The following is a 24324-nucleotide window of genomic DNA, read 5'->3' on the forward strand; positions in this document are numbered from 1 at the left end:
TCCTGCCCACGCTCCTGGGAATACGAAATTAAAGGTTCTGAAGCAGCGAGCCAACTCCATCACGCCGAGAACACGAATAGAAAGTTTAATCAAGGCGAGGTGATTTTTGGATTAAAGGAAATGTGTGGAAAGTACGAGTCCATGTCAAAATTAACCTCCAGCACCTTGGACACCGCCAGAGAAGCTGGGAGCGAGTCAACAAACGTTTAATTAAAATGAACTCGCAAGGCCATACTGAGCAGTGGTGAGGAAAAAAAAAATCTATGCGCTGTCCTTGCTGTTGGTCTTCATTAAACCAGATATAAGAGTTCGGTATTTCGATGGATTTATGCAGAAAAAATATAAATAAGGCATATAGTTATTATTATATTTGTGACCGAACTAAATGGGTCGGTTATTGGTGCACGTGATTCTCTTGCATCCGATCTTTGAGATCACTCACGAAATAAGTGATCAGAATGAATGAGGAAGCAGTCTTCGGTATCGTGTACAGTATTTGCCTTGGAAACTGAACTCTTCTGAGTGTTGGGATAAAGAGTGATCGAATAACGAGAAGAAAGCGCCCAGAATAGCGCAACACGTTCAGCCACGGTCACTGCATCAGGGTACGCCAAGTTTTCCTCACACCTCACACGCTCTTCGGTAACTTTTCCATTACCCATTCAACACAGTTTGAAAAGGACGTGTGCGTTAGGGAAAGGGAAAGAAACACAGTACTTGATTATGTAAATTAAATGGTTTTAAAATTCGCTTCTGCAAGGTCGTATACACTGACTGAAACCACGATCCGCGACATACAAGTCCTTGACCTGAGTGTTTCTCGACGGTTTCGTTCACAAAGCTCTGATTTCCGCTCACTCCATAATAAGCGGCGGAAACCAGCTTTTCACAAGGAGATCCTAGACGACAGCATTTACATGATTAGGAACATGAACTACGTCTTTTTGGTTAACATTACTTGATAAACAGCAATAAAAACTTTGAATTTTCCGGAAATAAAACTATAGCATGTGTTACATCATGAACTTTTGCTCTAATATCCGAATTTTTTTCATATATACTATCTTAGACCTCGGACAATCTTTCAGTGTAGTCTATAGCGGTCTGGGTGCTGTATACGTGCGAGGTCTTTCTTCCCTCGCAACGCAATGGTGGGTGCGTAAGATTAATCTGCAAACGCTAGAGAATATGCGGACTTTTCTTACACTTTGATATATTCTTTTGCGGCCACTGTAGAGAGCACGGGCGAGGTTGTGGCAGGTGGATGTTAGACTGTACTGGTGTGTGTGTGTGTGTGTGTGTGTGGAGGGTAGGAGCTGATGGTGACTGTGATAAATTCCGTCTCTCCGTCTGAGTCCCATTCATCATTGGAGACATCTCAAAACCTGCTATTACCTGATATCTGAACTTAATGAGAAACTTACAAATCAAAAATAGATCCCCAGTGAGTGACAGGGTGCGGCGCCGCGGTCACTGACGGCGTGGCGGGAGGCGGGAGATCTTGTAACAGTAAGAGAATTCCATATTTCTAGTTATTTTACTGTTACATGAGATTACGTTCCTCGTAGCCCACAAATGACATGTCGCTGGAACAGAAAGGACAGAATGGCTTAGGGGGGAGAGATGAAAGGCTGGGACTCTACTGACGTGTTCACATTTTCTTTTCTTACACCCTTTTCCTTTCCGGACATTTCCCCGTCTACGTTTTTTTTTTTTATCTGGACTTTCTTTCAATTATTTTTCCTCATTTTTTTTCTTTTCAGGACAATTTTCTCATCTATTTTTTTCCTCCGGACATTTTTTTTCCATTAACTTTTTTTTTTTTTGCCTCTAGACATTTTCCTCTCCAGACATTTTTCCTCGTCGACTTCTTCCTCTCCGCACATTTTTTTTTTTTTCGTCATCTTTTTCCCTCTTGGATTTTTCATCTCCGTCCATTTTTTCCCTCTCCGGATATTTTCGCTCTTAGACTTTTTCCTCACTTGACATTTTCCTCTCCAGACACTTCTCCCGTCTATTTTTTTTTTTCCTCTCTCCCAACATTTTCCCTCTTTGTCTCTTCCCTCTCTGGACATTTCCCTGTTCTAACGTTCTTTCTCTACATTACGTAAATATCTAACAACCAACATAACGCAATCTAACATGACATACATTATTAGCAGCCAGTGTTTCATCATCATAGCACTTCTAGCAAATGCATCCACAGGGAAACTGACCACAGGGGAAATAAGTCCAGGAAGAGAAAAAATGCCAAGTAGAAATAAGACGCCATTCCCTATAAAGAGCGGGCCGGCTTGGGTGTGGCGTCTGGCAGCGGCGTGGACTGTATCATGTTGTAGTCTTAACAAGTTCGGGGCTCTGAAGTACAAACAGCAATTTCTTACGGCAATATCCAGCCTAAGTATCCTGTTACACCCTTGATTGGATGGGCGGCTGGATGGATGGTAGTGATAGGAAAGGGACGTGGGGAAATGAAGTGACTTAGGAAGAACAAAAGTAAATGAGGCGTGCTGTGTGTTTGACGTTCGGACCAAGTCTCCGAAACACTGTCCATGACTTATTTGGACCATATTCTGAAACACTTCTGCGCCGCATGTCCAGTACTTTCAAAGGCCTATAGTTGAAGTTACACGGGGTTTTAAGGAGGTTTTTATGGTTTTAGTGATAGACTAACAAGATTTCTACATTATTTACAGAAGAAACACTCTTGAGAAACTGGCTCATTATTTCTGTGGCCTTTGAAGGTAGTCGCGTTGAGGGAGTGAAGCCCTTCAGAATACGGGCCACTGCACAACAGACGCGGCCACGGTGACTGATGAATGCCGTGTCATCGTACTTAAGGCAGCCTACCGTCAACAGAGTCCGAGGGTGTGCATGTGGTACACTTTAGAAATACTTGTCGCTCTTAATAAATGTTGAGCCTCAGCCACACTATGCTCGTCCTCATCTCCTTGTAAAAAATGTCGTTTGTAAACAGTTAATAATATATACAGGCAGTATTTATTACTTTATTATTTGAAATTCAACATTGACTATATTTATCAGTATTCGCCACTGGTGCCTGCATGTATCATCAATAGAGATAAATATTTCATGCAGTTACGGACGGATGGGCTGACAGCGTACGATAATGTAATCTTTATTCAGCCCCGTGACCGCGACTTTAAAGCTTGGTCTGTGCAAACCACCCACAGGACGCCACATTTAGCATCGCTCGTGGTGGCAACACAAGCCTCACCTTCACCGGAATCCAAAACAACTCTCATGCAAGACAAAATTCGCTGTAATCTGCCGCTGCCCGATGTGACGCCGAAAAAAAAAAAAAAAAATGAGAGGCAAAATGCGAGTTACAAACGGCCGAAAAACGTAACCCTTTGTAAGTTCGGAAACGCTGGTGTAAAAATAAGACGAGAAAAGTTGGGATCGCTGCCACTAACTTTATACACCTGAGACTCAGTGAGAAAAGGTGAGACTCAGTAAAAGACAGCCTGTTCTCCTGCAGCCTCCGCCACTTTGAGGTACTGACAGATAAACTTTGGACGGAGCGCTGCACGGAATGATCTGCTGGAGTATAAGCATGAAGAGTTACAAGGGTAATACGTGTTAGTAGTCACCTGAAACAATGTAAGCAAAATACCTTAAAAAAAAAAAAAAAGGATAATAATCTTTTGAAGTTGAAGCTTACACTGTGACAGGAAAATAATCGCAAATTTTCGTTTTCTTCCGCAATGGGATTCTAAGAAAAGGGAAGCATGAGAAGATTCCAGGAACGGATACGAGTCATGTTTATTGGAAAACTATTTGTGCTTTTTCTTATGTCTATATATTTTTTCCCTGACAGTGGTGGGCGGGATGTTACTGAGAATCTTGGTGATGGCGAAGGCTTGGGAGGCCGTGGTGGTGGTGACAGGTCTGGTTATCACGTACAACGGGTGTAGTGGTGAGGCAGTGGTGGTGACGGTGTAGCAATGGTGATGGAGAGGCATTGGTGATGACGGTGAGGCAGTAATGGTGACGTAGTAGTAGTGGTGATGGAGAGGCATTGGTGGTGACGGTGAGGCAGTGGTGGTGACGGTGTAGTAATGGTGGCAGTGACGCTGATGGATATCCAGTACATCTTCTTTAACATCACCCAGATGACCCCGTCCTTCACAATCTCACGCGTTTTCCCCTTCACTTTGAATTCGACAGAAAACGTGACATATGATATGACAGGCGCAAATCAAGACTCAAGTTGGGGTTATGTGCAGTATGGTGTGGTGATGGTCCTTTTCCCGCTGAGATAAGGCTCTCACACTGTGCATGACCGTGTGTGTGTGTGTGTGTGTGTGTGTGTGTGTGTGTGTGTGTGTGTGTGTGTGTGTGTGTGTGTGTGTGTGTGTGTGTGTGTGTGGGAGGAGGAGGTAAGGGCGTTCGATATCAACAGGTAGACAAAGGAAACAGAAAAATCAAGGGTTATTCCTCTCCTCTCGTCAAATACCCCACTTCGTTTCTTTCCCCTCATCTATCTCCAATTCCTCTCCTGCCTTTGAAAGATACATTGGCGCGTCTACCAGGAAACTCCAGGTTCGAATCCCACCTTACAGTACAGGTTGGGTTGTTTTGGGGAAGACTGGTGGGGGATGACTGGGAAGGCTGGTGGTGGTGGTGGTGGTGGTGGTAGGAGTGAGTAAAATGTAATGAGATTTGGTGGTGATAGTGATGGTGGTGAGTAAAGTGGAAATGATTGTGGTCCATAAATCTGTCTGCCTGTCTGTCTGTCTGTATGTCTGCCTGTATTAATCTGCATGTTAGTATGTCTCACCTCCCTCGTTGGTGTATTTCAATCTGTCGTCCTTCCATTGTTCTCTGAAGGTCATCTGTACGCTGTATTCCTGCGGCACAGAGAGAGAGAGAGAGAGAGAGAGAGAGAGAGAGAGAGAGAGAGAGAGAGAGAGAGAGAGAGAGAGAGAGAGAGAGAGAGAGAGAGAGAGAGATAGTTATTAATATATACCACATATCACCATCACAGTACAGCACACAGCAACACACTTACGAACACTACGCATTAAGCATCACACCGCCACCACTTCACTCAGCAGCAATACTCACAAACACAAAGCCACAGCAACACTAGCGATGCAAAGGGCGCCACCATGCACTGCCTCAGAGAGCCGTGATACCACACGCAACGCTGCAACACAACCAGCACCATAGCAACACTGAGGCGCTAACACAATGGCGCAACACACACGGCTCCGCAACACACTGGAAACAGCAACACTTGACAGCAACACAGTAGTAAGTATTCCACTCGCAGGACAATGACACAGCAACACTCAAGCAACACAAACTTATGTCACACCACAACATGCACCGCAACTCAATGAAAAGTGATGCCGTTTCTTAGTTTTAGGGACTGTGTTTAATATGAATAACTGACAACTTTTGACGGCTCACGGGAACCTAAGAAATGTAAAAAAAGATAAAATAAATGTGATGAATCTAAGCACCGTTCAAAAAAGAGAAGAAAAGATCGTATATTTTTCGTTTTTCGCTTTAAAGAGTTGCCGTTATAAACTTGTGCCCTGGAACGTTTTGTTCTCTCATCAGGACTTCCTTGAAAAACCACAGAAATTATCAGCAGAGTTACCAAGGATGTTTTGTCTCGATGGTGATGCACAATCCTAATTAAAATATCTGTAGAATCACAAAAAACACTCTTGAGAATCCAAATTATTTACACTATAGTCTGTTGAAAGTAGTTATGATAAGACGCCGAAAAGTTTGACAATGCATGTACTGATTTGTAAACAATCACGTCACCTGTAACAAACAAGATTAAGATCCAAGATTCTGGTAAGTCTGACGACCATATTCTGAAACTTCTCCGCGCACCTCCACTACATTCAAAAGACTCTAGCTGAAGTTATATGGGTGTGTTAATGATTCTAGCGACGGATAAACAATATTTCTACATTATTAACGGGGAGGACACTCTTGGAAACTCGGCAAATTATCTCAGTGGCCTTTGAAAATAGTCGCGGTGAGAGAGCAAAGTGTTTCAGAATATACGCTTGAGTTACGTACGTCATCTTCCAACACACGGTGAATGTAGTGCACACAGCATAATACATTCACTTAACAAGCAACACTGAGGTACAAAGATCAATGCATACAGTGTCAAGCCGCCACGCTGAGTAAGACGGATGAAATATCAGCACCATCATCTCACTCACTCACACACACACACACATACACACACACCACTTAGCCACCACCACCACCACCACTACCAGCATCACACACATCACTCTGCCACTACCACATCATAGTTCACCACTCGGTCACAGAAAACGGAGAATTAGTAAAGGAAACACTACGTATGCAATGCAGCAACCTCTATGACGAAAATTAACGCAGGAAAAAAAAATGCATAACTTCAGGTTGTAAGTAAAAATATACCAATAATAATATAGAGGATTAAATGAAAAAAATTTCTCTGCACTAAACAACGAGAGCTACATAAACTAGAGGGATACATAAAAAATAGAAGCTTCACATCACAACAGCATGAGGACCAGAACATCGCAGCGCAGAGGAACATCACAAGGCAGACACACACACACACACACACACACACACACACACACACACACACACATTACATCATCACATCTTTACAGCATGATCACAATAACTCATAATATTTGCCTATTTGAACACATTTTTAGAATTAATTTTATGTAACACACACGCAGCGAGAGAGAGAGAGAGAGAGAGAGAGAGAGAGAGAGAGAGAGAGAGAGAGAGAGAGAGAGAGAGAGAGAGAGAGAGAGAGAGAGTAACGAAAAAGGAATTCTACACATTCGAGCAAACATCCTCTCTCTCTCTCTCTCTCTCTCTCTCTCTCTCTCTCTCTCTCTCTCTCTCTCTCTCTCTCTCTCTCTCTCTCTCTCTCTCTCTCTCTCTCTCTCTCGCTCTCACCATGTGGTAGTCGTCAATCTTGTTGATGGAACGAATCATGATGTTGATGATGACCTTCGTGTAGTTCATCTCCTGGGAACCTGAGGAAGGGAGGAAGACTTTTATTGACTTCCATACTCTTACTGGTGGTGGTGGTGGTAGTGGTGGTTGAGAAAGTGATGTAATGTTGGTAGAAAAGACAGTGAGTGGTTGGTAGAGGTGATAAGAGTGAAGGTAAAGGTAAAGGTAGCGGTAGTGGTGGTGATGGGTGAATAGTGAAATACACTTTTGCACATCATCATCACCACCACCACCATCACCACCACCAACAACAACAACATCAACAATCAAACTTTTCCACAACAAATCGTCTCTCTCTCTCTCTCTCTCTCTCTCTCTGTCTCTCTTACCTTCGCCCTTTATCTCACTCGACGTTTTCTCTTTTCTAACCTTTTCCTGTCCTTCATCCATATCTCTATTTTTCCTTCCCTACACACACACACACACACACACACACACACACACAGCCACTACTGCGTGCATTCCTCCTCTTTTCTCTTTTTTTCCTCTTCCTGTGTACAGTTTGCCTCTCTCTCTCTCAACTCTATCTAACACACACTTTTCCACACTCTCCTTCCAATTAATTCTCAATCTCTTCATCTATACTTTCCCTGCGACTTATTCCCCCTTCCCTCTTTTTAACTCTCTCTCTCTCTCTCTCTCTCTCTCTCTCTCACCCTTGTCGTCCACGGTGGAGGGGCGGATCTTCCTGTCATAGGTTCCGTTTCCGAGGATAATGTCCAGCAGCTTCTTCTCCCTCATGCGGTGGTTGGTTGCAGGAGTGGCTGGACTTCGACGGGTCCCAACGCTGAAGGGGGAGGGGGAGGGATGGGTGGGTGGAAGAGTGGGGTAAGGAAGGAAGGGAGGAGGGAGAGTGGAGTAGCGAAGGAGTAGGGGTGGGGAGAGAGAGAGAGAGAGAGAGAGAGAGAGAGAGAGAGAGAGAGAGAGAGAGAGAGAGAGAGAGAGAGAGAGAGAGAGAGAGAGAGAGAGAGAGAGAGAGAGAGAGAGAGGGAGGGAGAGATTATTTATTTACTCCCAAATGCATTAAGTTCGGTGTCATTCAGATGTTCACTCTTTTTTTCTTCTTTTATCTGATATATGATAAATGTGCGTGCGTGCGTGGTTGTGTACTTCATCAACAGTACATAATGTTTCCAGGGGCGTGCAAACAAAGCAAACGTTCACCAGCGTGCGTCAACAAAACCAATAATATATTTTTCTATGTGTGTGTGTGTGTGTGTGTGTGTGTGTGTGTGTGTGTGTGTGTGTGTGTGTGTGTGTGTGTGTGTGTGTGTGTGTGTGTGTGTGTGTGTGTGACATGCAGCGGACACGGTGAATAAAACTGCATATCAGGAACAATTTATTAATAACGATATTTTACATGTGTGTGTGTGTGTGTGTGTGTGTGTGTGTGTGTGTGTGTGTGTGTGTGTGTGTGTGTGTGTGTGTGTGTGTGTGTGTGTGTGTGTGTGTGTGTGTGGATGTGTATGTGATAAAAATAATCTTAAACTTCTTAATATAATCTTACGTACACACACACACACACACACACATACACAAATAAATTAATAAATAAATAAATAAATAAAATAAAATAAATAAAAAAAAACCACGAGTATATACCTACATAAATCTACACACAAACACACACACACACACACACACACACACACACACACACACACACACACACACACACACACACACACACACACACACACACACACAACACACAGCTTTCACCACATCCTCGATTTAGACACACCCGCTACGTACACAAGCTTTAATAGGTATACACAAACACCCTTCCACCCACACACCCTTCAACACACACACCCACAAGCCCAGCAGTGTTTACATTCTACAGCCTTGCTCTGGGCGTGGGCGTAATCCTTACCCGTAGTTATCATAGGTGTGGTAATTAGTATATTTGTAGCTACTGCCGCCGTTGCTATCGCTGTGGGATTTTCTGGAAGGCAAAGAGAAAGGAAAGAGGTTAGTGTTGTGTCAGTCATTGTCTGTGTACGAGAGAATAGAGTCTAAATTCCTTTTTGTAAATGTTTATCATAAGGAAGGTTGATGTCAGTACGGTTTTCTCCCGTGTTTTATTAGTTATTCTCTGTGTACAAGAAAAGAAAAAGAAAAGACGGTCTAACTTCCTTTCCTGAACGCTGATCATAAGGAAAATTTGATAGTTTTTTTTTTCGCACGTTCATCAGCTGCTCTCTGTGTATAAGAAAAAAAACGTACGTAGTAAACATTTATCATAAGCTAATCGTATCATAAGCTGACCCTGATACGGTTTGTTTTGGCGTTTTCCTCTTTTCGTCAGTCGTATAAACAAAAGCACGGGGTCTAAATTTTTTTGAACGTTTACCATATGGAAATATAATTAGCTTTTTTTTTCTTTTCCGCATCTTTATTATTCATTTTATGTATACAAGAAAAATATACAGGACCCAATTTAATTTTGTAAATATTTACCATAATAAAAAGAAAAAAAATATGATGCTGATAGTTTTCTCTCGCATTTTTCTTTTTTTCTTTTATCAGTCATTCCCGTGTATAAACAAAAATACTGGAACCTAATTTCCTCTTGTAAACATTTATCATAAGGGCAGGTTAGGTTAATACGATTCCCTTTCGCATCCTCCTTTTTTTCCAGTCATACTCTGTGTACAAACTAAAATACAGCACATGATTTCCTTTTCGCGAACGTTTATCAGAAGGAAAAACTAATCATGGTGCTCTTTCTGTCCGCATTTTTCTTTTTATTAGTCGTTCTCTGTGTACAAACAAAGAACACAGCGTGTAATTTCCTTTTCGCGAACATTTATCACAAGCAAATGCAAGATGAGATACAGAAGCTTCCCATCATTGCCTAACCTCCCGAGCTGCGTTGCAAGTCCATCTCTTTGTTGCACAAGTCACCGGCTGAGTAATCAAGGTCGACTGGTCTCGCTGATCACCGTCCCTCTATTTTCTGATGATACGCGACGCTGAGAGAAACACTGCCATGAAACATTAACATTATTTTACCCAACCAAGTGGAATCGCCCAAGTGAAATGAGACTATTTCCAGCTCGCATTTCAGACTGGATAGCGATGCGGCAACTAAAATATCATCACTTTCTCCAAAATACTCAATACACCGAGACGAAAATGGGAAAATAAAAAGTTAAGGGAAAAAAAGGTGGACTAGGTTTATTTCCAGCTTGTATTTGAGACTGAATAATGCATCAGCCAAACATTATTACTCAGGCCAATGATGTGGAAAGGGAGACACACACGGCTGGTTTGAGAGGAGATCGATCAAATATTATTACTTCCACCTGCTGAGTTATGAGAGGACGGGACTTATTAACAGGACCTCCCTGGGCTCAAGGAAACATATTAAGCCACCATCATCACTGCTTCGCTCACCACCGCCAGTCATCACCACTTTCTTGCCTCCTTCCACCATCTCTCTCTCTCTCTCTCAGTCCATTCACTCTTATAATACATCTTCTGCCTTTATATGTCTATCTATTTACCATGTGGCCATTCATCCATCTATTCCGTATCATAATCAAGCATAATAACTTTCCCTCTCCACACAAACACCCCCTGCCCACGCCTCGCCTCTATTCCCACAGCATTGATACTCACACGCATTCTCCCTCCCTCAGGCCACGGGTATACACACTCCCAAGACATCTAAACTGACCTTGCACGCTTCCTTCCTCTCTTCCTTCCTTCCTTCATTCCTTCCTTCCTCGCAGGCTTCATCAAAACAGACATTACCACATACATATCCTCCCACTGTCACCATCTGCACATCCATTACATAATCTAGACACTTCTGCGCCACACCCAGACAACTTTCAGGAGGCTGTAGTTGAGGTTAGACTGGTTTATAAGGATGACTGAACGGTTCTAGTGATAGATTAACAAAATATCTAAGTTATTAACAGGAGAAACACACTGGAGAAACTGGCTAATCACCTATGTGGCATTTGAAAACAGTCTTGAGGGAGAAAGCAAAGAGTCTTATAATACAAACTACTACCTCAGCAACTGACTTCACTCACTCACCTGTACAGCTCCGAGGACGCCGCCCTGTCAACAAAGAAGATAAGTATTACTACCTTAACGAGCGACATGAGAGGGTAGCAAGTCGCCTTTCAGCTGAGTATAATGCCATCTCAAAACAGGAGGGCAGGCTGGAATGGATGCAATGCCAGGGATGATTCCTAGAGCTGCGACAAAGGTGATGGTGATGAGGGGGAGGAAGGGAGGGAGGGAGGGAGGGAGGGAGGGAGGGAGGAGGAGGAGGAGGAGGAGGAGGAGGAGGAGGAGGAGGAGGAATATTGATGATTATGGTTGGGATGGTACAACAACAATGACAATAAGAATAGTAACAACAACTTCTACAACTCCTACTACTACTACTACTACTACTACTACTACTACTACTACTACTACTACTATTACTGGTACTACCACTGTTGCTACTACTATTATTACTATTACTACTGCTGCTACAACAACAACAACAACAACAACTACTACTACTACTACTACTACTAACTACTACTACTACTACTAATAATAATAATAATAAATGATGCTATAGTTAAAACATCTCACACGCAGCAAGAGAGAGAGAGAGAGAGAGAGAGAGAGAGAGAGAGAGAGAGAGAGAGAGAGAGAGAGAGAGAGAGAGAGAGAGAGAGAGAGAGAGAGAGAGAGAGTATAAGAGAGTGAGATGCGCACCTGTGAGGAAGACAAAGGAGGGAGGACGTAAGAGGAATGGAAATAAGAACATGTAAAGTGAGGCACGGAAAGTGAAATAAGGAGACAGACATGCAGACAGAGAGCAAGACAGACAGGGGCAAGCAGGTAAACAGAAAGACAGGAAAACACACACACAGACGGCTCAAAACACGCACACGGCCTGAGACAAATACTAGATATATTTACGTGTAAGCAGAGACGGAGAGATAAAGATAGACAAATACACAGAAAGCCAGACAGAAGGAGAGGCAGGGATGCATTCAAGCAGGTTTATAAATAGACCAGCAGGGACAAGAAAGAGAAGGGTATACCATACATTCAAATATCCAGAAAAAGCGAAAACTGGGAAGTGGACACACAGACAAACACATACACTTGCACATACGTAAATAAATAGACAGATAGACAAAAGAGATACAAAGAAATATGAGCAGAACGATATGAAGACAGACAGGCAGAAAGGCTGAAAGAAAACAAAAGACTTACAGATAGAAGGGTGGACAGATAACAGGCAGATAGATAGTCAAGAGAACTAAACTAATACTCAGACACACATACATACAGACAGACAGATAGACATGCAAAAAACGGACAAATAAACAGACATAAAGAGATAAGTAGATAAAGAAATAGACAAATGGATGAAGAAAGAGTTAAGCGAGAGAGAGAGAGAGAGAGAGAGAGAGAGAGAGAGAGAGAGAGAGAGAGAGAGAGAGAGAGAGAGAGAGAGAGAGAGAGAGAGAGAGAGAGAGAGGATGCATAAAACAAGCAAATCCATACATACGCAAGGCAAACAAACAAAGAAACAGACACAGACAGGCACAGACAGACAACAGACAGACAGGCAGACGAGGTTTAAAAGCCAGACGGACAAAACAGACAGAATGAAAAGGAAGAAAGAATGAGTGACAGCATGGAAAAAAACAAACAAACGTGAAAAAAAAGACCAGGTGAGGAAATAAAAGAGTCGGTAAAATGCAGGCGATATGAAAACGAACAAACATTTCTAGAAAGGAAAAAAAATAAATAAAATAGAGAGAGTGAATGAAAGAAAGACAAAATTAAGTAGAAAATGAACGGATGGAATGAAAGCGAAAGACAGACACAAATACAGAGAAAGAGAGAGAGAGAGAGAGAGAGAGAGAGAGAGAGAGAGAGAGAGAGAGAGAGAGAGAGAGAGAGAGAGAGGTAACTCACTGAGGCCAGCAGGACAACACGATCGCCATGGCCACCACGAAGGAGTACCAGCAGGAGGCCGCGCCCATCTGCAGAGAGAGCGAGAGAGAGAGAGAGAGAGAGAGAGAGAGAGAGAGAGAGAGAGAGAGAGAGAGAGAGAGAGAGAGAGAGAGAGAGTTTATAAGTACATTGTATAGAGCAAACTGTCACTTAAAATGCCCGTTTCACTACGCCACCGTGTGTGTGTGTGTGTGTGTGTGTGTGTGTGTACTTGAACAGTCCCTCACCTCTCTTTTACCTTCCTCCCTCTCCCTCTCCCTCTCCCTCCCTCCCCTCCCACTCCCTGCCTACCTCCCTCACTCTCTCAATCTCACCCTCCGTTGCTCCCCTTCCCTCCCACGCCTCCTCCGTCTCCATGGTGATTCTCTCTCTCTCTCTCTCTCTCTCTCTCTCTCTCTCTCTCTCTCTCTCTCTCTCTCTCTCTCTCTTTCGGGCTACTTGTCCACTTATCTATCTGTCTACCTGTTTGTCTGCAAGTTAATCTATCTTTCCACTTCCCACAGAGAGGAGAGCGAGAGACAGGTAAAAGTGAAACAGAAAAGTGAATGGGGATGGGGGAGAAGGAAGGAGCATAAAGGAACACAAAGGAAGAACCAACATCAAGCGGCGAGGAGGAGAGGAGGAGGAGGAGGAAGGGAAGTTCAAAGAGCGAATCATGAAAGGAGTGGAAGAGCATGAAGACCAACTAGGAATGTATAACTGGAAAGAAGGGAGGGAAGGGAGAGAGGAAGAAAGAAAAAGAGGAAGGGAGAGAGGAATCTTGAGAATGAGAGTAGGAAAAGAGCGTGTGAGAGGGAGGGAGGGAGGGAGGGAAGAAAGGTGTGATGGAAAGGAGAGACGGGGAAGGTAGTAGTAGGAGGTAGGTAGGAATGGAGGGAAGGAGGGAGGGAGGAAGAGAGGGAGCAGGAGGAGGAGGAAAGAGGAAAAGGTGTTAAAAATACCTGGCCGAAAAATAATTAAGATTAGGGACGTCCATGTCACCTTCAGAGAGAGAGAGAGAGAGAGAGAGAGAGAGAGAGAGAGAGAGAGAGAGAGAGAGAGAGAGAGAGAGAGAGAGAGAGAGAGAGAGAGAGAGAGAATATAAAAGGATAAACATAAACATTGCACTTTTCTCTTTATCTTTTGCAAGCGATGTGAAATACATTTGCTAATTACGACACAGACACAGAGAGAGAGAGAGAGAGAGAGAGAGAGAGAGAGAGAGAGAGAGAGAGAGAGAGAGAGAGAGAGAGAGAGAGAGAGAGAGAGTGTGTGTGTGTGTGTGTGTGTGTGTGTGTTGCAAACTTCACTGCCTATAATGCCTTCTTTCATCACACTAATCAATATTCTGCTAGACATTGATTTTTCTTTTCTGTGGTTGCCTGGATACATCTCCCTCTCCCTCCACATCGATCACTCACTTGAGAAAACACGAACATAAACATCATTAGGTCATCAAGCTCCGAGAAAGCAAGCGTATATATTTCATTACAACAAGGTTTACTCGTTCCTCCCTCTATCCGAGTGAAAGTTATTAAATATATCTGGAAACGAATCAAAAGTTTACAGCTTATTTACATATTAGGCATTTATTCATTCTTTTGTTTATTTATTTATTTATTTTTTTTTAAGGATTATGTGAGAGGAGCTTGCCAATCTACGTTCACCAGGCAAACTCAAACAAAGGTCAGCTGCTTCACTTTCATTATGCTCTGCTCCACCAAGGTCTATCACAGTAATTCTGCAACTTGATGTCACGAGAACATGGTAACACTGCCACTGACTGATGCTCTCATTTGCTGACTGGTGTGTGTGTGTGTGTGTGTGTGTGTGTTCCAGTCTTGTTTTCTAACGTGCTACAGGCTAACGCTATATTTCCACACAAGCCCATTACTTAATTAACTGTAGGATAACAGATCGTATTCATTTGCTTCACCTGGTAGCTTACAACTGACAAGGGTTTTGTTAGAAATGCAACGTTACAGTGCCAGGCTTTTGACCATAAATAAGAAGGAAATGCGTGGTGTAAGACGAGTGTAAGCATTAAATGGTGAGTGTTTCCATATTCGCGTGTCCTTATAGAGCACAATCACAGGCACAGTTGGTGAAACAGTATAATCTACGCATATCTGTAGAGTCTATCCACAAAGAATTCATGAAAAATAATTGCCTCCTATGATTAATCACCACAGCGAAACCTTACCTAACGTAACCTAATTTATAATGGAGATGAAAGATACATATATATATATATATTTTTTTTTTTTTCAGGGGAAGTGTTGTTGATGGAATGTGATGCGGAATATTCACGTGAGGTATATTCTTCCCAACACAGACTCTTATACATCACCACACTCTAACCTAACCTAATGTAATTCATAATGGAGGTAAGGGGTATTATTTTGTCGGGAGATACTGCTGATGGAATATAATGGGGATATTCACCTGCAGGACGAGGGAAAATTTATAGTACTTTCCTCTTAGTATACCGTATAATAAACCTCCACAACTTAACCTCAAGCAACACAACACAATTCATAACGGAGGTAAGGAATATTATTATTATTATTATTATTATTATTATTATTATTATTATTATTATTATTGTTGTTTCTCCGGGGAAGGGGAATACTCTAACCCTTTGACTGCCACTTGGTATACCTTTCTCTAATTACCAATCACTCTCAGACATCTTTACTTGTTCTACAGCCACATCCAATCTTGGAACTGGGAAGAAATTGCAAAATGTATTCTTTTTCATCGCTAAATTTCCTGTAGATGCTTGTAAAGACTCCACGCATTGCTTCTGATGCCGCTAATTGTTTCGTGTCGCAGTGAAAGGGTTAAGGCGGAATATACAGGGGGATATTCACTTTCAAGGACGGGTGTATAGTTACGTTGTGCACTCCACCACGCATCACCAGGAAGACGTGCATGTGGCGGGGTATTTACTGAACACCCTTTCACGCTATCTTGCAGCGCCGTGACTTAAACAATGTAAAAATCTTGGTGTTCTGTTTCATCTTTGCCGCCGTCTATTTGTGGATAACTGTCATGCATTCTGGTATTCGTCTTATTGCTATTTCATTATTGTTTTCGTCTCATGCGCATTTCAAGGTTACATATTGCGGTGTGTGTGTGTGTGTGTGTGTGTGTGTGTGTGTTGGGAGAATTGTTATCTTATGGTGACAAGAACGTGACTTGTGGTGTAGAAGCATAACACAAACACACACACACACACACACACACACACTCTCTCTCTCTCTCTCTCTCTCTCTCTCTCTCTCTCTCTCTCTCTCTCTCTCTCTCTCTCTCTCTCTCTCTCTCTCTCTTTCACACATACACACACACGAAAGAGTGCCAACATAATATTTCTTTCCCTTCATTATCTTTCCATCTTTTCTGCTTATTTTTATTATTCATGTTGTTCATATTGTTACCGGAATGTGACCTTGAAATGTGCATGAGACGAAAACAATAATGAAACAGCAATAAGACGAATACCAGAGTGCATGAAAGGTATCCACAAATAGACGGCGGCAAAGATGAAACAGAACACCAAGATTTTTACATTGTTTAAGTCTCGGCGCTGCAAGATAGCGTGAAGGGGTGTGCAGTAAATGCTCCACCACATGCACGCCTTCCCTGGTGATGCGTGGGGGAGTGCACAACGTAACTATACACCCGTCCTTGAAATATCCCCCTGTATATTCCGCCTTAACCCTTTCACTGCGACACGAAACAATTAGCAGTACCAGAAGCAATGTGTGGAGTTTTTACAAGCATCCACAAGCATCTACACACTTTTTCCACTCCACAGGATGCACCAGAGAGCGTATCCACACAACACTGTCCTCAAAGATACAAACTGAAAACTGAAAGAATAATCTCCCCGCTAAGAAGAAAAGGGAGTGAACACATTTTGTTATTAAATACTTCGAAAATAAAAATAATCATACATATAAACAAATAATACTTCGATGCAGGAAGGAACGCATTTTTAAATACAACAGTACTATGAAAAATTTCGTTCATATCATATTAATTTCTTAATTTTGCACTGGGGTTAATTTTCCTCTTTCAGGTGAAGAGCGGTGTGCTAAATGTATCATGGCTGGCTGACAAATGCATGAATTGGAAAATGTGCGGGAAATTAATGCAGCTTTTTATGACTCTTTTGATTTTTTTCCCTTAAAATTTCAGTTTCAGCATGAGGATAAAACTACCACAATGATGACAAGGAACACTGCTGCTGCTACTACTACTACTACTACTACCACCAACACCATGATTAAAAGGAATAACATTATCATCATCACGATACACCACAATACGCCATTACACCACTACAACACCAAAGCAACCACACCCACCACCACCACTTCTACTACCACCACCACTAGCACTAACGCCATCACCGCCAACGCTATAGGAGAAATCTGACACAGCCATCTGGTAATCAATATGCAATGGGCCACTTCTGTGCATCCACGGGGAATAGAAGCCGAGTAGTAGTAGTAGTAGTAGTAGTATTAGTAGTAGTAGTAGTAGTAGTAAAAGATGAAATGGAAACGGAGAAGAAGAAGAAGAAGAAGAAGAAGAAGAAGAAGAAGAAGAAGAAGAAGAAGAAGAAGAAGAAGAAGAAGAAGAAGAAGAAGAAGAAGAAGAAGAAGAAGAAGAAGAAGAAGAAGAAGAAGAAGAAGAAGAAGAAGAAGAAGAAGAAGAAGAAGAAGAAGAAGAAGAAGAAGAAGAAGAAGAAGAAGAAGAAGAAGAAGAAGAAGAAGAAGACAAAATAAAAAAGAAAAAGAAGGAGAAGAAGAAAAGAAAAGAAGTGGAGCAATAGTAACAGCTACAGCAAGATCAGCAGCAGCAGCAACAACAGCAACAGCAACAGCAGCAGCAATAGTAGTAGTAGTAGCAGTAGTAGTAGTAGTAGTAGTAGCAGGAATGGCAATATTGAAGCAAGACAGTCATGACGGAACGCAATCCCTCAGGGGCGAAGTGATCATCTAAGGTCTGGTCGGTAACAAGAAGGAATCGTGTTATCGCCGGTAGCCAGGGTTCAATGCCCGCCTGCTACCTCACCTTGCCCCCCTCTCGATCAATCTTTCAGTGTCTCAAAACACGAGGCGTTACGGTAGCTGTAGTAGTAGTAGTAGTAGTAGCTATAGTAGTAGTAGTAGTAGTCATTGTTTTTGTTGCTGTTTGTTAATGTTGTATTAGCATTAGCAGTGTGTTTGTTTTCTTCAAGTGAGAAGGCCTGCCAAAATCAAAGAAATGGAGAGAGAAATGAAACCGCCAAACTAAACCACCTCCCCTGAAAACAGGAAAAGGTTTCTAATGTGTAGGACAATTTAGTTCAGGCGATAGGTTGATACTCTTCTCTTGATACAGTTGGAATCAGAGGAAGAAGAGAAAGAGAGAAAGAGAGAGAAAAAAAATAAATAAATAGGCAGAGTTCCAAAGCTTGCCATTGAAAGAGATACGAGTAAAAGAGTGAAAGTGACAGGTTAACTTTCGCATTGGTGAGATGGACAGGATAACAGTGACACCACCTGTCAACTTGTGAACTGTGAAGACTCCGGCCTGGACTCAGAAGCCTGACTGAACCCCACCACCACCAGCAATAATAATGTTGATGATGATGATAATAATAATAATAATAATAATAATAATAATAATAATAATAATAATAATAATAATAATAATAATAATAGCAGTAACAGTAGCAGTAACAGAAGTAGTAACAGTAGCAACAACAGCAGCAGCAGTAACAAAAACACCTGTAATAGTAGTAATAGTAAAATTATTATTATTATTATTATTATTATTATTATTATTATTATTATTAGCAGCAGCAGTGGTTAGTCTCCCTGCTACACTACAACCCCGCCCAGTAAACGAGGAGCACAGAATCACCCGGCACTCCCCGCGGCGCCCCTCACCAGGCGGCCCTCCACCCCGCAGCTTGGATCGTCCCCACAGCACGGTGAGTTCGGTGACGGTCGCCATTCAATCCAGAAAGGTAATCAGAGCACCATTCACGGCTCGCCATCACCAGCTGAGAAGTGGAGATGTGCCGGAGAGTGAGAAGAACACGGAGGGCTTAACTTTACCCTCAGGTGCGACTAGGGAAGGGAAAGAAAATGCTGAAACGTTGATGAAAATACTGGATAATACTACTGCTGTTGCTCCTGTACATACACATGCTGGGATTTGCCTTAGATAGTGTAGTCAAGGAGGTTCTTTACTCACACTTTTTACCAGTATCCCATCAGCCACTTTTCTTTCCCCTCCTCCTCCCCTTCTATCCTTTACACTACAACTACTACTACTACTACCACCACTACTACTACTTACTCGTACACCATTACTTTTTCCTATCTTTGCGCTTCCCTCACTTCACCTTCGATAAGAGTAACTAGGGAAACCAGGAGGCGATACAAAGCAAGCCAAGTTGAGAGGGAGTGAGTGAAGCAAGTGTGAACAAGTTACGTAGCGAAGTTGGTTTACAGCATAGGCTTCTTTTACTTTCCCTCTGTCCTTCCTTCTCCTTCCCTCCTCCCTTGGCCATTACTCGGCTTCCCTAACGTCCTAAGTGAAAATTGTTCCTGGTCCCTGGAGAAAGGTCGCTTCCACGTGACTCGCCGCGACTCCCGTTGGCTGGAGAGCGGAGAAAAATGAGTGAGGGAGAGAGGAAGGAATGGTAAAAGAGGGAGGAGGGAAGTGACAGAATGAGAAGGAAGAGGAGGAGGAGGAGGAGATAATTGTTACAAGAATAAGATATGGATGAGTGCTAGGAAATAAGGGGAAGAGGAAAGTTATATGAAAAGAAAGGAAGGAAAGGGAAGGAAGGGAAGAAGGAAGGAGAGGTGAAAAGAAAGGAAGGCGTTAGAAAATGAAGAGGAGGGAAAAGTTAGATTAAAAGGAAGGAAGAAAAGAATGGTAAGGAGGGAAGGAAGGAGGGAAGCGGTAGGTGAATGAAAGACTGCTTAACAGAGAGAGGAAGACATGGATGTGTGTAGGATAATGAGAAAAAGAAATAGAATAGGAAAGCTGTATTAGAAGGAAGAAAGGAGGGAAGAAAGGAAGAATGAACGGAAGTCTGGATTAATGAAATAAAGCTTAACAGGAGGAAAACATGAATGGATGGAGGAAAATGAGAAAGAGGGAAGAATTATCTTAAAAAGGAAGGAAGGATGAAGAGAATAAAGGAAAGAAAGAAGGGAAGCAGGAAGGAAGAAATGAAGAAAGGAATAAAGGAGAAGAGGATAGATAGAACTTTGGAATGATGAAAAAAATGTCTAACAGAAAGATGGATGAAACAGAAAATACGGAAGAGGAGTGTTGAGAGCAAGGAAGGAAGAGAGGACATAAAGATTAAACGAAAGCTTCACAAAAAGGGAGAAAGATATGCACGGTGGATATAGTGATAAAAAAGGGTTGAAAGAATAAAAAGCATGGAAGAAAAGAAGGAAAGGAAATAAGAGAAGAAAACGAAGGAAGGAAGGAAGGAAGGAAGGAAGGAAGATAAAGATGATAAAGACTGAGTAACTGAAAATGAGGAAGATACCCTTGTGCTAAAAGAGAGGAAGAGAGAAAGAGAGGAAGATGAGAAGGAGGGAGAAAGGAAAGAGACAGAGAACGGTAGATGGTCAGGTAAAAGGATGATAATAAAAGGGAGGAAGCAATTAATTAATGACGGAGATACGGCAAAGTGGTAGAAAATGAGGAGGATGGAAGGGATGCATTAGAGGGAAGGAAAGAAGGAAGGAAGGAAGGGGAGAGAGGAGGAGAAAGAGGGAACAGGAACAAAGATAACAGCAGAACAGACAAATAAGGAGACGGGTCGAAGGAAGGCAAGAAAATGAGTAAATGGATGAATAAATGAATGAATGAACAAAGGAAAGAAGGAATGAAGAAAGGAAGTGGAAATGGAAAGCATGAATGAATAAAGGAAGGGAGGAAGGGAAATGAAGGAAGAAAGGAAGGGAAAAGAAATGAATGAATGAACAAATAAAAGAAGAAAAAGGAAGGAAAATGAATACCTGAAGAAATAAATGGAAGAAGGAAGGAAGGAATAAAAAATAATGAATGAATGAACAAATAAAATAAGGAAGGAAGGAGGAAAAGGAAGGAAAGAAGGAAAGAAAATGAATGAACAAATAAATTAAGGAAAGAAGAAAGAAAGGAAAATAAATGAAGAAATAAATGAAAGGAAGAAAAGGAGGAAGGAAAAACGAATAAATGAAGGCATAAACAAGACAAGAAAGAAAAGGAAGGAAGGAAGGAAGGAAGAAAAGAAAAAAAGGAAAGAAGAAAAAAAATAAGAAAAGACGAAGCAGGAACGAAGATAAAACAGCAACAGAAAATAAAAGATAACAAAACGAATCGAATAAAAGCAATAAGAAGAAATAAAACAAGAAATGAAGGAAAAATAGATGCATGGAAAATTGGCTGACTTGATGACTGACTGGCTGGATGGAATGAGGGAAGGAGAGGCGTGCAAGTCACCAGTGCATGTGTCGTGGTATCGGCAAGACGCATCAAGACTGAATGAAGAGATAGAGTAGAGTGACGACTACCTGGCGACCCACATCACACCTGACCGGAGGAGCAGAGGAGAGGCAGAGGAGGAGGTGACGAAGGGTTCCCGGGAAGACACGTGTATGGAAGGATGGATGGAAGGAAAAAAGAAGGGAGGAAGCAAGGAAGGCTGAAAGAGGAAAGGAAGGTAGGGAAGAAGGGATGGGAAGCTGCTGAGGAAGAAAAAAAACATTATGGAAGGATGAAAGGAAGGAAGGAATGAAAGAATGAAGGCAGAGAAACAATATGAAAAGAAGGAAGGAAGGAACGAACGAACGAACGAACGAACGAACCAAGAAAGGAAGGAAGGAAGGAAAAAAAGAAAATAAACGAAAAAAAACAACAGTGGAGAAACGGAAAACGCAACGTGGAAGGAATAAGTGAAGGAAAATGAAACAAGCGAATAAACACAAAGAAGTATAGGAAGAAGGAAGAGAAGACAGGAAGAGAGGAAGAAAAACATGAAGTGAAGAAGCAAAAGGTGTGGACAAGACAGAAGAGAAGTCGGATGGGAAGTGTACGACTAAAAGACGAAGGAGAAAGAATGTACGTGGTGGGGGTCGGAAAGGAGGGAGGGAGGGAGGGAGAGGGAGAGAGAGAAGAAACAGAAGAGGAGGGAGGAATAAGAAGCAAGGGAGACACGAGAGAGGTAGCAGTGCCGGAAAAAAAAATAAAATTAAAAAAAATGAGATAATCGAAAAACAGAAAAAAATAATGTAGGAAAAACAGAAAAAAATACGAAAGAAAGGAGGAATGGAGGAAAAAGAAAACGAAACTAACCGCTCTTCTTTTTTCTTCTCATTAAACTTTCCTTCGTCCTCTTCCTTTCTTCCCTCCCTCCCTCCCTCCCTCCCTCCCTCCCTTGCATTTCTTCTGAAGGTTTCACATGGAGGAGGAAACAATGAGACGGCGTCTTCTTGTGTGTGAGAGTGTGTATATGTGTGTCTGTGTCTGTGTGTGTGTGTGTGTGTGTGTGTGTGTGTGTGTGTGTGTGTGTGTGTGTGTGTGTGTGTGAGTATGTAGTAAAATGAACATGTGTAAGTCCGCAGAGTGTGTAGCGGCGGCCATATGGACTATATAGCGTCGGTGTGTGGCCATGGCAACACATACAGGGGGTGGGGGCGGCGGCAGCGGAGGTGGCGGCGGCGGCGGCGTGCGGAGGCGGAGTAGGTGGAGGCGGATAGGGGTCGAGAAGCAATGTAGATGGCGCCAGAGGAGCTTAGAAGTGACGCCACAGATGCACGCACGCACCCACGTCTCTCTCTCTCTCTCTCTCTCTCTCTCTCTCTCTCGTCTCTCTCTCTCTCTCTCTCTCTCTCTCTCTCTCTCTCTCTCTCTCTCTCTCTCTCTCTCTCTTTCTCTCTCTCTCTCCTCACTTAAATCCGCGGCAAGGTAAATGCAAGGCGGCGGTGTGGCTTCAGCGCTGGCGTCACGGTGGCCGCCATGCCTGGCGTGGCAGTGTGGCGCGGGAGGGCAAGGGCGACGGCCACTCAGTGAGATTAATTTTCCAACGGATGTTCTATTTTTGTGGTCGAGGGAGAGAGAGAGAGAGAGAGAGAGAGAGAGAGAGAGGAGAGAGAGAAGAGAGGAGGAGAGAGAGAGAGAGAGAGAGAGAAGAGAGAGAGAGAGAGAGAGAGAGAGAGAGAGAGAGAGAGAGAGCATCCATCACACGATGTCACGCGTCAGTAAAACGAACTCGACACTCGCTTGGTAATCATGAAATGAAATATGGAAAAAAGAGAGACAAAGAGTAAAGAGAGAGAAAAAATATTGAAAAGAAAGGCAACGCACGTCTTCTTGTGGTCCAATCACCAAAGACGACCGACGCGCCCGGGAAGGAAGTCATACAGACACCATGCACCGGCGGGGACACACACACCCACACCCACCCACACACACACACACACACAAGGCCACAGGGGACACTTGGATCGACTGATTGCCAACGCCGCGCTTGTCCTCCTCAGCACAAAGGCTCCCCTCCCTGCGTCCTCCCGAGTGTTTCTTCACGCTCACCTGCCAAAAATAACAAGCAGGGAGCGAAAATATCCCCGCAACACACTACCTGTCTGGCGGGGCGTGCGGGGAGCCCCCTTTGAATGCTTTAATGTAGGGGATTTGATAAGGGACAAGTCTGTGATTCGTGCAGCAGCAGCAGCAGCAACAACAACAGCTACGAGGCATTCAGGGAACTTGCACCTTCTCGGCCGCACAACAGATAAGTGAAAAGTGAAGAATATTTCCCAGAGACTTACAGCGAAGGGAAATCTGCTTGGGTTGCTCGAGAAAGAAAGGAAATCTCATACATATTCGGACCTGCCTCAAAATCTAATCAATTGTTTCTTGGCCCAAGGCGCGTCTTCTCCTAAAATCTCATTGAAATCTGTAGATAACTTTGAGATACTCGTACCTTGCAGACAGACAGATAGACCATCAAACTGACAGGCAGACGGAGAGATTTAAAGACAGAGGCGGATACATAATCTCAAGGAAACCAAGGAAATCAAATAAAGGGAAATCAAGCTTGGTTAATTAACTTGTGTAGACAAGATAACAGCGGTAAGTCTGGTACTGAGCTTCTAGTAAATAGCTTATGTAGCATTGCGTAATTACAGGAGGCAGTGCGTGTGTGAAAACGTTGACCTCGCGATGGGCTGTATTCCGCGCATATTTGAGAGCGCTAAGGCGATCACGTGGCGCTGTAATTACGTCAGACGGGAGGCGAGGGGCCGTGGCTACTTG

At 42.9% G+C, this 24324-nt stretch overlaps 1 protein-coding gene across 4 annotated transcripts in view; it reads right to left on the reverse strand.

Annotated features, from left to right (window-relative positions):
• LOC135108358 (glutamate-gated chloride channel-like) overlaps nt 1–24324 on the reverse strand; it is a 64320-nt gene that overhangs the window by 12702 nt on the left and 27294 nt on the right. For 3 of the 4 annotated variants that reach the window (XM_064019272.1, XM_064019270.1, XM_064019271.1), the window contains exons 3-8: nt 12979–13046; nt 11080–11103; nt 8903–8974; nt 7683–7813; nt 6967–7046; nt 4805–4874 (exon numbers count right to left, since the gene is read on the reverse strand). In XM_064019272.1, the coding sequence (XP_063875342.1) occupies nt 4805–4874; nt 6967–7046; nt 7683–7813; nt 8903–8974; nt 11080–11103; nt 12979–13046 (445 nt within the window). Of the gene's footprint in view, nt 1–4804; nt 4875–6966; nt 7047–7682; nt 7814–8902; nt 8975–11079; nt 11104–12978; nt 13047–18941; nt 19058–24324 lie in introns of all 4 variants that reach the window. The other variant, XM_064019273.1, reaches the window with a different exon arrangement.

The sequence above is a fragment of the Scylla paramamosain genome, chromosome 17, assembly GCF_035594125.1.
Source record: "Scylla paramamosain isolate STU-SP2022 chromosome 17, ASM3559412v1, whole genome shotgun sequence".
Classification (NCBI taxonomy): Eukaryota; Metazoa; Arthropoda; class Malacostraca; order Decapoda; family Portunidae; genus Scylla; species Scylla paramamosain.